The sequence below is a fragment of the Procambarus clarkii genome, chromosome 14, assembly GCF_040958095.1.
Source record: "Procambarus clarkii isolate CNS0578487 chromosome 14, FALCON_Pclarkii_2.0, whole genome shotgun sequence".
Lineage (NCBI taxonomy): Eukaryota > Metazoa > Arthropoda > Malacostraca > Decapoda > Cambaridae > Procambarus > Procambarus clarkii.
The window spans coordinates 13,185,931-13,202,031 of NC_091163.1; the positions used below are offsets into that span (position 1 = coordinate 13,185,931).

At 46.3% G+C, this 16,101-nt stretch overlaps 1 protein-coding gene across 1 annotated transcript in view; it reads right to left on the minus strand.

Moving 5' to 3' along the window:
• Positions 1–1,506: 1,506 nt before the first annotated feature.
• Positions 1,507–16,101, minus strand: part of LOC138364695 (protein SON-like) — a 149,228-nt gene continuing 134,633 nt past the window's right edge. Inside the window, exon 2 of the mRNA XM_069324677.1 lies at positions 1,507–2,356. Within this exon, the coding sequence (XP_069180778.1) occupies positions 1,507–2,356 (850 nt within the window). The remainder of the gene's footprint in view (positions 2,357–16,101) is intronic.

Consider the following 16,101-nt stretch of genomic DNA (forward strand, 5'->3'; position numbering starts at 1 on the left):
TAGCTTTATTGACTATTTCCTCTGCATTTTTACTTGAATTCTCTACTTCATCTTATTACCATTTTCTTCTCACATGTTCCCTCTCTTCCCCCTGATCCTTCTCATCTCTCTCTCATCCCCCTCTCACACCCTTCTCATCTCAGACAGTTCCTCAGCATCCAGGACTATCCCGTGTACTCGAGTCGCTAACCAGACCTTCCAGTATAGGGAACTGGAACCCGCTTCAGGGCAGAATAAGGGACGACGGATAGTTGCTTCGGGAGAAAATTAGATTCTGCAAGGGAAAAAAACCCTCAATGAAACCCCTCCCCCCACACCTCCGTCCCTCCCCCTTCCTAAGGGACCTTGAAACCCCTCTGGCGCCACCAAGGGAGTCGAACCCCACAATGATATTCTGTTGATTATTATTTTTGCTCCTGGAGCCATAAACTGTGAGGGGGGGGGTTAGGGGGGGGTCTCCAGGAGGGAGTTTGATTGAAAAAATAGTTTCTCGAAAGAGTTAAAGGAAGAGGGTGAGAGTAAGGGAGGGAGGGTGTAAGGAAGGCAGGGAGGGAGGATGTAAGGGAGGGTTTAAGGGAGGGAGGGTGTAAGGAAGGGAGGTAAAACCTCTTACAGGGAGAGAAGAATCACGAGAAGGAGAGAAAGGTAAGATGGAGGAGCCAGAAAAAATGATTAAGTTAAAAAGGAAGTGAAAAAAGTCATTTTTCCCCAGAGATGAGGAGATGAGGTATGAGGTGAGAGAGTGAGAGGAGGGAGGAGAAAGACAAGGGATAGAGGGACGAAAGACGTGATGGATAGGGAAGCTAGGATGGGGAAGGAGAGTGATGGAGAGTTGAGAAATAAGAAAGATGAAATGAAGATGAATGATAATGAAGTGAGAGATAAAGAGGGGGAAGGAAAGAAACCTGAGAATTAGTGAGGAAGAGAGGAAAAAATAAGGTATATGGAAGATAGATAAGAATATGGAGAACATTATATCAATGATAAAGAAACAGGACAGGAGAGAAAGAGAGAGAGAGAGAGAGAGAGAGAGAGAGAGAGAGAGAGAGAGAGAGAGAGAGAGAGAGAGAGAGAGAGAGAGAGAGAGAGAGAGAGAGAGAGAGAGAGAGAGAAGGATTAGTTATGACTCAACTACAACAAACCTCTAACAACCTGAACACAACAGAGACCAAAAAGCCAGAAATGAGCGATCCAAAAGCCACAACCCAATCCCCTAAATTACAAATACAAATACAAATATATATACACACACATATATACCCACATACACAAATATAACTCCAAACGTACACCAAAATACACCTTTCAGAAAATACACAAATTCTCCTGACACATGTATAAACGCCCTCTCACGCACCTTAAAACAAAAAAATAATCCGTCACGTCAATATAGTTGTCAGTGTCAAATTCTCTGTAATGTTGAGATGCTTGAAATTTGGACAAGACAGGCGACTGCCTCGTGGATGACACTGTACCACAGATAAAGTTAATGTATTCCTGAATACATTATGACTTGGCTGGGTGTGTGTGGCGTTGCTGTGTGAGGCTAAGGTGAGGCTCCAGGGTAGTGGAGGCTCTGAAGTCACTCTCCAGGGTAGTGGAGGCTCTGAGGTCACTCTCCAGGGTAGTGAATGCTCTGAGGTCACTCTCCAGGGTAGTGGAGGCTCTGAGGTCACTCTCCAGGGTAGTGAAGGCTCTGAGGTCACTCTCCAGGGAAGTGAAGGCTCTGAGGTCACTCTCCAGGGTAGTGAAGGCTCTGAGGTCACTCTCCAGGGTAGTGAAGGCTCTGAAGTCACACTCCAGGGTAGTGGAGGCTCTGAGGTCACTCTCCAGGGTAGTGAAGGCTCTGAGGTCACACTCTAGGGTAGTGAAGGCTCTGAGGTCACACTCCAGGGTAGTGAAGGCTCTGAAGTCACACTCCAGTGTAGTGAAGGCTCTGAGGTCACTCTCCAGGGTAGTGAAGGCTCTGAGGTCACTCTCCAGGGTAGTGAAGGCTCTGAGGTCACTCTCCAGGGTAGTGAAGGCTCTGAAGTCACACTCCAGGGTAGTGGAGGCTCTGAGGTCACTCTCCAGGGTAGTGAAGGCTCTGAGGTCACTCTCCAGGGTAGTGAAGGCTCTGAGGTCACTCTCCAGGGTAGTGAAGGCTCTGAAGTCACTCTCCAGGGTAGAGAAGGCTCTGAGGTCACTCTCCAGGGTAGTGAAGGCTCTGAGGTCACTCTCCAGGGTAGTGAAGGCTCTGAGGTCACTCTCCAGGGTAGTGAAGGCTCTGAGGTCACTCTCCAGGGTAGTGAAGGCTCTGAGGTCACTCTCCAGGGTAGAGAAGGCTCTGAGGTCACTCTCCAGGGTAGTGAAGGCTCTGAGGTCACACTCCAGGGTAGTGAAGTCTCCTAAGTCTCACTCAAGGAAAGTGAGGACTCTTAAGTCTCATTCCAGGTAAATACAGGCAGTCGTATACCAATAAAATAGTATTACAACTAAAATAAAATAATTAATGTAAATAATGAAAATAATAATAATAATAATAATAATAATAATAATAATAATAATAATAATAGTCAGAGTTACTTAGAAAAAATTACTATATAAAATGTTAATGTTTTCTCTCCAGGGAAGAGGAGGAGGAGGAAAGTGGAGCAACAGGTGTGGGAGGAAACAGGTAACAGGTGTAACGGGGCCCCGTAATGACATTAATATGATGTTGCTGGTGAGATAACTACTCCTCTATTGTGTCTAATGACCCTACCTCCCCCTGCCACCCCCTCTCCCTCCTACTCTCTCCCCCTCTCTCTCTCTCTCTCTCTCTCTCTCTCTCTCTCTCTCTCTCTCTCTCTCTCTCTCTCTCTCTCTCTCTCTCTCTCTCTCTCTCTCTCTCTCTCTCTCTCTCTAATCTTTTCTCGATTTTTTTATGATATTTAAAAGTATTTTTGGAGGACAGTGATACTTTTGGACCCCTGTTGGGTGTGGTGGCACTGCTGGGCGTGGTGGCACTGTTGGGTGTGGTGGCACTGCTGGGTGTGGTGGCACTGTTGGGTGTGGTGGCACTGTTGGGTGTGGTGGCACTGTTGGGTGTGGTGGCACTGCTGGGTGTGGTGGCACTGTTGGGTGTGGTGGCACTGTTGGGTGTGGTGGCACTGCTGGGTGTGGTGGCACTGTTGGGTGTGGTGGCACTGTTGGGTGTGGTGGTACTGTTGGGTGTGGTGGCACTGTTGGGTGTGGTGGCACTGCTGGGTGTGGTGGCACTGTTGGGTGTGGTGGCACTGTTGGGTGTGGTGGCACTGCTGGGTGTGGTGGCACTGTTGGGTGTGGTGGCACTGTTGGGTGTGGCAGCACTGTTGGGTGTGGTGGCACTGTTGGGTGTGGTGGCACTGTTGGGTGTGGTGGCACTGTTGGGTGTGGTGGCACTGTTGGGTGTGGTGGCACTGTTGGGTGTGGTGGCACTGTTGGGTGTGGTGGCACTGTTGGGTGTGGTGGTACTGTTGGGTGTGGTGGCACTGTTGGGTGTGGTGGCACAGTTGGGTGTGGCGGCACTGTTGGGTGTGGTGGCACTGTTGGGTGTGGTGGCACTGTTGGGTGTGGTGGCACTGTTGGGTGTGGTGGCACTGTTGGGTGTGGCAGCACTGTTGGGTGTGGTGGCACTGTTGGGTGTGGTGGCACTGTTGGGTGTGGTGGCACTGTTGGGTGTGGTGGTACTGTTGGGTGTGGTGGCACTGTTGGGTGTGGTGGCACTGCTGGGTGTGGTGGTACTGTTGGGTGTGGTGGCACTGCTGGGTGTGGTGGCACTGTTGGGTGTGGCGGCACTGTTGGGTGTGGTGGCACTGTTGGGTGTGGCAGCACTGTTGGGTGTGGTGGCACTGTTGGGTGTGGTGGCACTGTTGGGTGTGGTGGCACTGCTGGGTGTGGCGGCACTGTTGGGTGTGGTGGCACTGTTGGGTGTGGTGGCACTGCTGGGTGTGGCGGCACTGTTGGGTGTGGTGGCACTGTTGGATGTGGTGGCACTGCTGGGTGTGGCGGCACTTGCTAACAACCTCGTTAACTCTAGCTGACAGCCTCGTTAACTCTGGCTGACAGCCTCGTTAACTCTGGCTGACAGCCCTCGTTAACTCTGGCTGACAGCCTCGTTAACTCTGGCTGACAGCCCTCGTTAACTCTGGCTGACAGCCTCGTTAACTCTGGCTGACAGCCTCGTTAACTCTGGCTGACAGCCTCGTTAACTCTGGCTGACAGCCGTCGTTAACTCTAGCTGACAGCCTCGTTAACTCTGGCTGACAGCCTCATTAACTCTGACTGACAGCCCTCGTTAACTCTGGCTGACAGCCCTCGTTAACTCTGGCTGACAGCCATCGTTAACTCTGACTGACAGCCCTCGTTAACTCTAGCTGACAGCCTCGTTAACTCTGGCTGACAGCCCTCGTTAACTCTGGCTGACAGCCTCGTTAACTCTGGCTGATAGCCCTCGTTAACTCTGGCTGACAGCCCTCGTTAACTCTGGCTGACAGCCCTCGTTAACTCTAGCTGACAGCCTCGTTAACTCTGGCTGACAGCCCTCGTTAACTCTGGCTGACAGCCCTCGTTAACTCTAGCTGACAGCCCTCGTTAACTCTAGCTGACAGCCCTCGTTAACTCTGGCTGACAGCCCTCGTTAACTCTAGCTGACAGCCCTCGTTAACTCTAGCTGACAGCCCTCGTTAACTCTGGCTGACAGCCCTCGTTAACTCTGGCTGACAGCCCTCGTTAACTCTAGCTGACAGCCGTCGTTAACTCTAGCTGACAGCCCTCGTTAACTCTGGCTGACAGCCCTCGTTAACTCTAGCTGACAGCCTCTGGTACAACTACGCCATTAACTCTGTGTCATTAAATTACCTTTTTGAATCTGGCGTAAAGTTGTGCCTGTATTTGTTTTTTGTGATATAGATCTGCCTCTGACAATGACTGCCTGTCTGTCTGTCTGTTTGCCTGTCTGTCTGTCTGTCTGTCTGTCTGTCTGTCTATCTACCTGTCAATTTATGAATCTCCCCCTGATTCTATTTTATTTAAAAGGGAAAAGTTATTTCTGTCTCTCACTTACTTCTTCTACATTTTGTAACACCCATGACCCCCCCCCCCCCACCTAGAGTTCACAACCAGGGAAGCCTTCTCCAAGAGGTCAGCCCAGATGACCTCTGGGTCAACTTGTATGTTGATTAAAAATTCCTGGGTTAGTCTTAGTCAGCTAGTTTCAAGTTTGTAATATTTCATGATACTCTTGTCAAACATTGTAATGGAATTAGACCCCAGATTCTTCTGTGTAAACATTCATGGATCTCCTCCTTTTAGCCAGGTCCGAGGTCAGCCATAGCTGTAATTAATAATTCCTCTCTTGAAGAGTGTATGGGAATGTCAAACAAGCGTAATGGAAAAATTCTCGTGTATTTGTGTACGTGTGGCCCGACCTCTTGCATCTTCAGTGTTGGGGTAGCAACAGCAAATCTCCCTCCCCCTTTTTTGTATATATATATATATATATATATATATATATATATATATATATATATATATATATATATATATATATATATATATATATATATATAACTGAAAACTCACACCCCAGAAGTGACTCGAACCCATACTCCCAGGAGCCACGCAACTGGTATGTACAAGACGCCTTAATCCACTTGACCATCACGACCGGACAAAATGAGGTGATAGCCGAGGCTATTTAAACCACCCCACCGCCGGCACTCGGATAGTAATCTTGGGCATAGCATTTTACCAAATCACCTCATTCTTTGGGGCACACGTGAGGAACACAAATGCGAACAAGCCTGAATGGTCCCCAGGACAATATGCAACTGAAAACTCACACCCCAGAAGTGACTCGAACCCATACTCCCAGGAGCCACGCAACTGGTATGTACAAGACGCCTTAATCCACTTGACCATCACGACCGGACAAAATGAGGTGATAGCCGAGGCTATTTAAACCACCCCACCGCCGGCACTCGGATAGTAATCTTGGGCATAGCATTTTACCAAATCACCTCATTCTTTGGGGCACACGTGAGGAACACAAATGCGAACAAGCCTGAATGGTCCCCAGGACAATATGCAACTGAAAACTCACACCCCAGAAGTGACTCGAACCCATACTCCCAGGAGCCACGCAACTGGTATGTACAAGACGCCTTAATCCACTTGACCATCACGACCGGACAAAATGAGGTGATAGCCGAGGCTATTTAAACCACCCCACCGCCGGCACTCGGATAGTAATCTTGGGCATAGCATTTTACCAAATCACCTCATTCTTTGGGGCACACGTGAGGAACACAAATGCGAACAAGCCTGAATGGTCCCCAGGACAATATGCAACTGAAAACTCACACCCCAGAAGTGACTCGAACCCATACTCCCAGGAGCCACGCAACTGGTATGTATAAGACGCCTTAATCCACTTGACCATCACGACCGGACAAAATGAGGTGATAGCCGAGGCTATTTAAACCACCCCACCGCCGGCACTCGGATAGTAATCTTGGGCATAGCATTTTACCAAATCACCTCATTCTTTGGGGCACACGTGAGGAACACAAATGCGAACAAGCCTGAATGTTCCACCGCCGAGTGCCGGCGGTGGGGTGGTTTAAATAGCCTCGGCTATCACCTCATTTTGTCCGGTCGTGATGGTCAAGTGGATTAAGGCGTCTTGTACATACCAGTTGCGTGGCTCCTGGGAGTATGGGTTCGAGTCACTTCTGGGGTGTGAGTTTTCAGTTGCATATTGTCCTGGGGACCATTCAGGCTTGTTCGCATTTGTGTTCCTCACGTGTGCCCCAAAGAATGAGGTGATTTGGTAAAATGCTATGCCCAAGATTACTATCCGAGTGCCGGCGGTGGGGTGGTTTAAATAGCCTCGGCTATCACCTCATTTTGTCCGGTCGTGATGGTCAAGTGGATTAAGGCGTCTTGTACATACCAGTTGCGTGGCTCCTGGGAGTATGGGTTCGAGTCACTTCTGGGGTGTGAGTTTTCAGTTGCATATTGTCCTGGGGACCATTCAGGCTTGTTCGCATTTGTGTTCCTCACGTGTGCCCCAAAGAATGAGGTGATTTGGTAAAATGCTATGCCCAAGATTACTATCCGAGTGCCGGCGGTGGGGTGGTTTAAATAGCCTCGGCTATCACCTCATTTTGTCCGGTCGTGATGGTCAAGTGGATTAAGGCGTCTTGTACATACCAGTTGCGTGGCTCCTGGGAGTATGGGTTCGAGTCACTTCTGGGGTGTGAGTTTTCAGTTGCATATTGTCCTGGGGACCATTCAGGCTTGTTCGCATTTGTGTTCCTCACGTGTGCCCCAAAGAATGAGGTGATTTGGTAAAATGCTATGCCCAAGATTACTATCCGAGTGCCGGCGGTGGGGTGGTTTAAATAGCCTCGGCTATCACCTCATTTTGTCCGGTCGTGATGGTCAAGTGGATTAAGGCGTCTTGTACATACCAGTTGCGTGGCTCCTGGGAGTATGGGTTCGAGTCACTTCTGGGGTGTGAGTTTTCAGTTGCATATTGTCCTGGGGACCATTCAGGCTTGTTCGCATTTGTGTTCCTCACGTGTGCCCCAAAGAATGAGGTGATTTGGTAAAATGCTATGCCCAAGATTACTATCCGAGTGCCGGCGGTGGGGTGGTTTAAATAGCCTCGGCTATCACCTCATTTTGTCCGGTCGTGATGGTCAAGTGGATTAAGGCGTCTTGTACATACCAGTTGCGTGGCTCCTGGGAGTATGGGTTCGAGTCACTTCTGGGGTGTGAGTTTTCAGTTGCATATTGTCCTGGGGACCATTCAGGCTTGTTCGCATATATATATATATATATATATATATATATATATATATATATATATATATATATATATGCCCCTGTAGGAGAATTAGCCGGAGAGAGTGCCGGACACCAGGGTCCAGAGTGGGTCTGTGAAGAACATCACACAGCCAGGGGGAGACAGAGTGAATCCACCAGATTGAGAGGCAGAGAGTGTTCCTAAGGTAATGTGTGTGATCTTTGATACGTTTCCATGTCTGAATTACTTTAACAATCGCCAGTTGCGCCAGTGTCAGAATAGGGATTTATAGTGGTGAATAGCATAATTTGTTCTCAATAAACGCGTGTTAAACTTTCCGTCTGTGGCAATTGTTGAATCCTCTTAGCCTCTGGATATAGTTTACTAACAACCATCCCGTAATAAATGACAGTGAAAATAAAAGGACTCTCCAAGTCAAGCACTGTTTCTTGCCTCATTGCTTGATATAGTTAATGGACAAGGCAGATGGTGGCAGCGTAGTTAATATGTAGCATTTCCTTGGAAGGGTACCTTTGGTTCCGGTGTAACCGTTAGTGGTACATCATATGTCAGTTCATATTACGTTAAATATAAATACAGTGTTCAATAACAAAGTGTTACCAAGTGCAACCAGTAGGAAGTGTTAGTATATATATATTAGTATTCCTCACTTACTCTCCCTCTCCTGCTTTTTCCTCCCTCCTCCTCCTCTTCTATCTCCACGCTTCCCGTGCGTCCCTCGTTTTCTGTTACCCCACATACGCGTTCCCCCTCCCCGTCCACGTTTTCTAATCATTCCCACCTATCCACATATCCTTATCCTTCCTTTATTCCTTCCTCCCTTCCTCTGCTTTACCTCTCACCATCAAATATAGTCTAGGATACAATAATATTTACTGTACAACTTTAGTAGCGTTAAATTATTAGTGGTACTTTACGGTGGTGTTACAGATAAAGAGGTGTTACAATTTCCAATTCCCTTTCATCAATTTGTATTCCAGTCTTCCCTTCGTCAATTTGTATTCCTCTTCCATTTTCTCCTATGTCTCCTTTTCGTCTCCCTGCCCCCCCCCCATCCTATCTTTCTATTTCTTTTCGCGTCCCCCTTCCACCTCTGAGCATCCTCCCTCCCCCCTCTCAGTCCTCATCTCCTGAAGCTCATCAATAAGAGATCATCGCTGACGCAGCCTCCGTCAGCCGTCGCCCCGGGTCCAAAAACCGTCCGTAATCTTCTCCAGATGACGATCGGGTAAATGGGTGTCCGATTAAGCGAATATTCAGTTTAAGTGAATATTCGGGTTAAGTGAATATCCGTGTAAGAGAATATTCGTTTTATTCAAGATTTATTAATTGTAATAAATGACTCTGGTTTTGCGGGTATAATACGTGTTAATTTGTTTCTCGTTAATCGATTAATGTAGTCATTAAATATCTCAGGCCTGACGGCTGAGTGGACAGCGCTCGGGGTTCGTAGTCCTGAGGTTCTGGGTTCGATCCCCGGTTGAGGTGGAAACAAATTGGCCGAGTTTCTTTCACCCTGGGGAGCCTGCTCACCTAGCAGTAAATAGGTACCTGGGAGTTAGACAGCTGCTACGGGCTGCTTCCTGGGGATGTGTAACAAAAAGGAGGCCTGATCGAGGACCGGGCCGCGAGGACGCTAAACCCCAAAATCACCTCAATTGTTGTTGTTAAAGATTCGCTACTTGGAACAAACAGTTCCAAGTAGCACGGGCTATGGTGAGCCCTTAGTTACTTAATCACCTCAAGATAACCTCAAGAAGATACTAAAATTTTGTTTATTGGATGTCCAGTTGAGTACATATTGAATTGCCTTGTACTTCAACTCCTTCTGTCCCTGTTCCCGTAGTCCACCCACTCCCACACGCCCTTACACCCCCCACCCCACACTCCCACACGCCCTTACACCCCCCAGCCCACGCCCCCACATGCCCCAGGACCCCCCCACCCCACACTCCCACAATCCCCTACACTTCCTCCCCTCTCCCACGCTCTCCCAATCTATAACGCTCCACCTACGCTCCAATACTCCCACCCAACTCTCACACATTGGCCAATACTCCCACACGCTCCCAGGCGGGTTCTATATGCTCTCCAATGCTCCCACACACTGGCCAGACTGCCATTATACTCCTCGCCTCCTCCTCCTCCTCCTCTGTAGGTTTCGTGACATAGTCATACAACGGACATAATTGAACTGACAGAGTGAATGGAAGCAGGAGTACTAGAGGCTATGGCTGGGCCACACAGGAGGCTATGGCTGAGCCACACAGGAGGCTATGGCTGAGCCACACAGGAGGCTATGGCTGGGCCACACAGGAGGCTATGGCTGAGCCACACAGAAAGCTATGGCTGGGCCACACAGGAGGCTATGGCTGAGCCACACAGAAAGCTATGGCTGAGCCACACAGGAGGCTATGGCTGGGCCACACAGGAGGCTATGGCTGGGCCACACAGGAGGCTATGGCTGAGCCACACAGGAGGCTATGGCTGGGCCACACAGGAGGCTATGGCTGAGCCACACAGGAAGCTATGGCTGAGCCACACAGGAGGTTATGGCTGCGCCACACAGGGGGCTATGGCTGCGCCACACAAGAGTCTATGGCTGAGCCACACAAGAGGCTATGGCTGAGCCACACAGGAGGCTATGGCTGAGCCACACAGGAGGCTATGGCTGCGCCACACAGGGGGCTATGGCTGTGCCACACAAGAGGCTATGGCTGAGCCACACAAGAGGCTATGGCTGAGCCACACAGGAGGCTATAAACGAGCCATAGTTAGGATAATAGTATGACGCAGAAGGGAAGATAGAAGCCAATTAAAAATCCTCCAAAAAGTGATATAATTTGAGATTTTTGTTTAATTACAGATGGCACAAAAGGTAGGGGGTCCAAGGACTGAGGCTCAACTCTGTGGGCACTGTTATTAAGTTTATGGAATCTCCTCCACATCACCGCCACCCCATGCTCCTCCACGCTCCTCCACACACATGCTCTCTACACCTCTTCCCAGGAGAGCATCTTGGAGCACCATGATGCTAGAGACTTCATCTCAGAGCCAGAATAATTGGTGTCGTAAGGTCGTAACCACAGGTTCGACCCTCTCCGCTTTTAGTGTTCCAACTGCCCCAGGGCACACACCCGTTCCCACACACCTCTCTCTCTCTCTCTCTCTCTCTCTCTCTCTCTCTCTCTCTCTCTCTCTCTCTCTCTCTCTCTCTCTCTCTCTCTCTCTCTCTCTCTCTCTCAGGCTCTCTCTCTCTCTCTGTGTCTCTGTCTCTCTCTCTCTCTCTCTCTCTCTCTCTCTCTCTCTCTCTCTCTCTCTCTCTCTCTCTCTCTCTCTCTCTCTCTCTCTCTCTCTCTCTCTCTCTCTCTCTCTCTCAGGCTCTCTCTCTCTCTGTGTGTCTCTGTGTCTCTGTCTCTCTCTCTCTATCTATCTCTCTGTCTCTGTCCCTGTCCCTGGTTATGGTGGTTGATGTGATCATAGCCATGTGATTGTGGTTGTTCATGTGTCTAATTGTTATTAATTGTTGTTCAGGCACTAGTGATGGTGGTTGAAACGAAGGAGGTGAGATGATGGAAGGCGTGTTTGCCTGTATGGCATCGCTGGTAGTTGTGCTAGACTGATTTGGCAACGCTCGTTAATGGTTGTAGCTGTTGGACGTGGCATCACTGTTAATAGTTGTGGTTGTGGTAGCGGATGTGGCAACACTGGCCCGGGTGGTGGTTGGCGTAGTGTATTAAAGCTTACAATAGTGAGGGTTGCCATTGTCGTTAATAAACAAGTCTATTTGTTTTGTTTTGCGAATAAGAAATTATAGTTTGATTCCTTTTTTTGCGTCTAAGAAGCTATTGTTTGATTTCCTTTTTTTTTGCGTCTAAGAAACTATAGTTTGATTCCTTTTTTTGCGTCTAAGAAGCTATTGTTTGATTTCCTTTTTTTTGCGTCTAAGAAACTATAGTTTGATTCCTTTTTTTGCGTCTAAGAAGCTATTGTTTGATTTCCTTTTTTTTTTACATCTTAGAAACTATTGTTTGATTTTCTTGTTTTTTTTCCTATCGTTAATGGTCTGCTGGACTAGGTAATTGATTCTTTTTTTTGTCCTTGTTTCTTTGTTTATGTTTGTGTTACTCCCTGCTGTCTTTGTTGACGAAGATGTAGCTTTTTCGTGCTTACAGATCTTGTTTGTCTTCATTTTATTTGTTGCGTGTAATTGTTGTAATTGTTGAATGTAAACAAATTGTTTGGTTTCGGTAATTTTCGGATATATAAAATAGGCAATATTAACTCCTTCTTAATGCATCGTAACTGCCGGAGCAGGATAATTATAGGTGACCTCAACCCGTATCTAATATGATCCCTAAGGAGTTTTCGACTATGGGAACTTAATGACCTTCCCAACTTAGGCTCTTAAGTTCTTCCCTATGATCCTGTCGTAGTTCACCTATACCTGTTAATGTGGATAATTACAGAACCATGGGATATGATATGGCTTATTAGACCACTACATTAACCCACCAATCACCACACCAATTATATAACATGTCACTGGAAATAGGATAACTACTGTATAGTTACAGCCCAGCTTCTGTGCCAGGTAAGTCCACTACGGGCTCACCATAACCCGTGCTACTTGCCCTGCTCCTGTGCCAGGTAAGTCCACTACGGGGTCACCATAGCCCGTGCTACTTGCCCCGCTCCTGTGCAAGGTAAGTCCACTACGGGCTCACCATAACCCGTGCTACTTGCCCCGCTCCTGTGCCAGGTAAGTCCACTACAGGCTCACCATAGCCCGTGCTACTTGCAACTTTTTGTTTCGAGTAGCTGAATCTAAAACAACAATAGGAGAAGTAGTAGTTAGTTAAAAGATAGTTAAAATATACCATGAGAGAGACGGAGAAGAATCACTAAGCTATGGAACAAGGCATATTATGTACAATTACGAAAAAAAAAACGAAAATAATATATATAATGCAATACAAACCATTTGTTCAGGGGAGCCAAATTTTGCCTCAAACTTCATAGAATTCCTGAAACAGGTGACAAGAGATCAGACAAGACATAGAAATGTGGAAACATTATATCTTTTTGAATTATCGGGAAAGCCTTGGACGCAGACCCCTACAGAAAGCTTATCCAAACCAGGGATAAAGATGCAGAAGCAGTCACCCTTCATTATCACAACTAAGCCTTATGTCCGACCTGTAGGTGTAGCAGGTGTAGCTTTCACCTGCCTTCTAAAAACTGTTATCACCTGTCAACAAAACAGGAGACACAACAAACAAACGCGAACAAACAGCAGTGGACGCTCCGAAGAAAGTGCATGAAGGAGAACTTGAAATTGAGAATGACAGCAAGATAAATGAAAGAAGAAGTACATGGAGGGAAGAGACAATTTAGAAAGAAAAGGAGAAAAGGGAGAAGAGATGGGTCAGAAGAAGAAGAAAAAGGGAGAGGAGAAGGAACATGCGGGTAAAGGAAGGGAGAGGCTGAGACACGTAGAGAGAGAAAGGGAGAGGGAGACGGCTTCTAGATGAGTGATTGAGAGGCGAGAGTAATAATTGATTTAAATAGCTGTAGTAATCTGCGGCGAGCATGAATGGCGGTGAGGCGGCATGGTGGGTATGTGGGGGTATGAGGGGGGTATGAGGGGGTATGGTGTGGGTATGGAGGGGGAGGGGTCGCGTTTCGAAGGGGAAGAGACAAGAGGGTAGGGGTGGAGAGGGGCAGCAAGAGAGAGAGAGAGAGAGAGAGAGAGAGAGAGAGAGAGAGAGAGAGAGAGAGAGAGAGAGAGAGAGAGAGAGAGAGAGAGAGAGAGAGAGAGAGAGAGAGAGAGAGAGAGAGAAAGAGAGAGAGAGAGAGACAGAGAGAGAGCAGTGTAAATATACATAGAATAGAGACTAAAGATGAAACTACTGAATTATGCACCACGAATGAGGCGATTACAATGTGAAATAATGTGTCACAAGGGCCAATATGCTTTCCTACAAGTCTGTTTACTTCCTAAGTCACATAATGGCTGGAACAGTGTGTTGGATATTCTACCTTGGTGTTCAAGTTGGTAGAATGTATTTGAGTGGTAGAATCAGTGGTAGAGTTTTCTGACATGAACAAACAGAGCTTTCAATAATTGAAAATAAAAATATAAATAATTGAAAAATTAATTACGGTATATTTATGCTGCAAACGTCTAAGGTCAAACAATATATATATATATATATATATATATATATATATATATATATATATATATATATATATATATATATATATATATATATATATATATAACTATATTAATGTAAATAATATAGACATAAATTAAGCATTATACATTTTTATCTAAAACTAATTCAAAAAAAAACATTTATAGTTCTGACTCACAAGGAGACACATATAGTGAGACACATAAGACGATACATATAGTGAGACACATAAGACGATACATATAGTGAGACACATAAGACGATACATATAGTGATGTTCTGCAACATTAAGATATACACGAGGAGAGGCAGGAGGAGGAAGAGAGGTAACTCTCAGGGGAAAGCTCCAAGCCATTACGACTACATAGCACTCGGAAGAGCCCAGGACAAGGATTTAGGATGGGGACGAGGGGAAAGGAGGAGAAGGAAGAGAAGGTGGAGAAAGAGAAGGGGATGATATGGAAGAGGAAGAGGCGGAACGGGTGGAGTGAGAGAGTGAAACTGCTGGGAGAGGGGCGGCTGGGATGGAAGCTAAGAATGAATGAAGGTGGCGAGGCTGGGGGATCTTTCACCCAGGTAACAGGAAGAGGCAAATTACAGGTAGAGGGAGGCCAGAGGTCGTGTGACGAGAGAGAGGAGGGGGGGGGGGAAGCAGGAGCGGATGTTAGGGTAGGGGAGGGTACGGTGAGGAGATGAGCAGAGAGAGAGACAGAGAGAGAGAGAGAGAGAGAGAGAGAGAGAGAGAGAGAGAGAGAGAGAGAGAGAGAGAGAGAGAGAGAGAGAGAGAGAGAGAGAGAGAGAGAGAGAGAGAGAGAGAGAGAGAGAGAGAGAGAAAGATGCGTCATCACCGTGTCTGAATCTCTTCCTGCACACCCTCACTCTTCCAGCTTCTGCCTGGAACTGCCCCATTCCCTCCTTCCCACAAGTCCAAGGGTTGACTTGATTGTTGGAAAATAAACAATCCAAGGTCCTCGAATGTCAATCCAAGCTTGATGATGTCCTATAGCCACAAAACTATTAATTGGAATACCATCTTGAACTGCCTTTGAGCAGTTTGAGGGCAGATATATTCCGGAACATCAACAAAGTCTCGTAGACTTGAGGCAAAGTGAAAGTCACACCAGTTGCTCCATCTATCAACATTCTATTATGCAGGAAGTACCGCACGTCTATGGGTCATCCAATAAGGTTAGCAGACTTCTAGATGTTACCACTGCTAGGCTTAGGCTCGGCTACAAGTACCTCTGGCAGTTTGTAACATCTGCGGATGTAGATTTGACTAAATGTAAACTCTGTCAGCAGAACTATTCACATACTTTGCGTCATTATATACTAGAATGTGAACAAATAGCGGAATTCAAAGATAACACTACCAATGGAGTCCAAGAAATGTGTAAGTACTTCAGTGGGTGGTTATATACAGGAGCTGCCTCGTATGGGCCAATAGGCCTTCTGCAGTTATCTTTGTTCTTATGTTCATTCGTAATGATGTACTGTCGGGAATCTTAGCGAAGTATCCCAAATTTGCTTACTGTAGGTGCAGCCTGCACATGTAAAGCTGCCACCCAGTTGGGTGGGTGTGGAGCAAGACTAGTAACTGTGTGACTCACCATATATATATATATATATATATATATATATATATATATATATATATATATATATATATATATATATATATATATATATATATATATATATATATATATATATATATATATATATATATATATATATATATATTTATATATTACTATATTTTGGTAGCAGTCTTTCTTGTAGACATATCTTGTTGAATATGACCGAAAGAGTAAGATTAGTAATTCTAACACAAATCTTCTCAATATTTCTTACGTTTCTCTTCAATGTCAAGGGTAATTGAAAAATTAACTCTCCAAAATGAATTTTTTACATTTTTATTTTTGGTCTGACGCTTAGAAGTGTTTCGTAAGGCTTCTAACATTTTCAAAGACTTGGTTTACACATAACATACATAATGCTTTTTATTTGTTTTGGGTGAGGTGGGTATTAATTGGGTATGAAAGGCATAAGAATGAAAGTAAC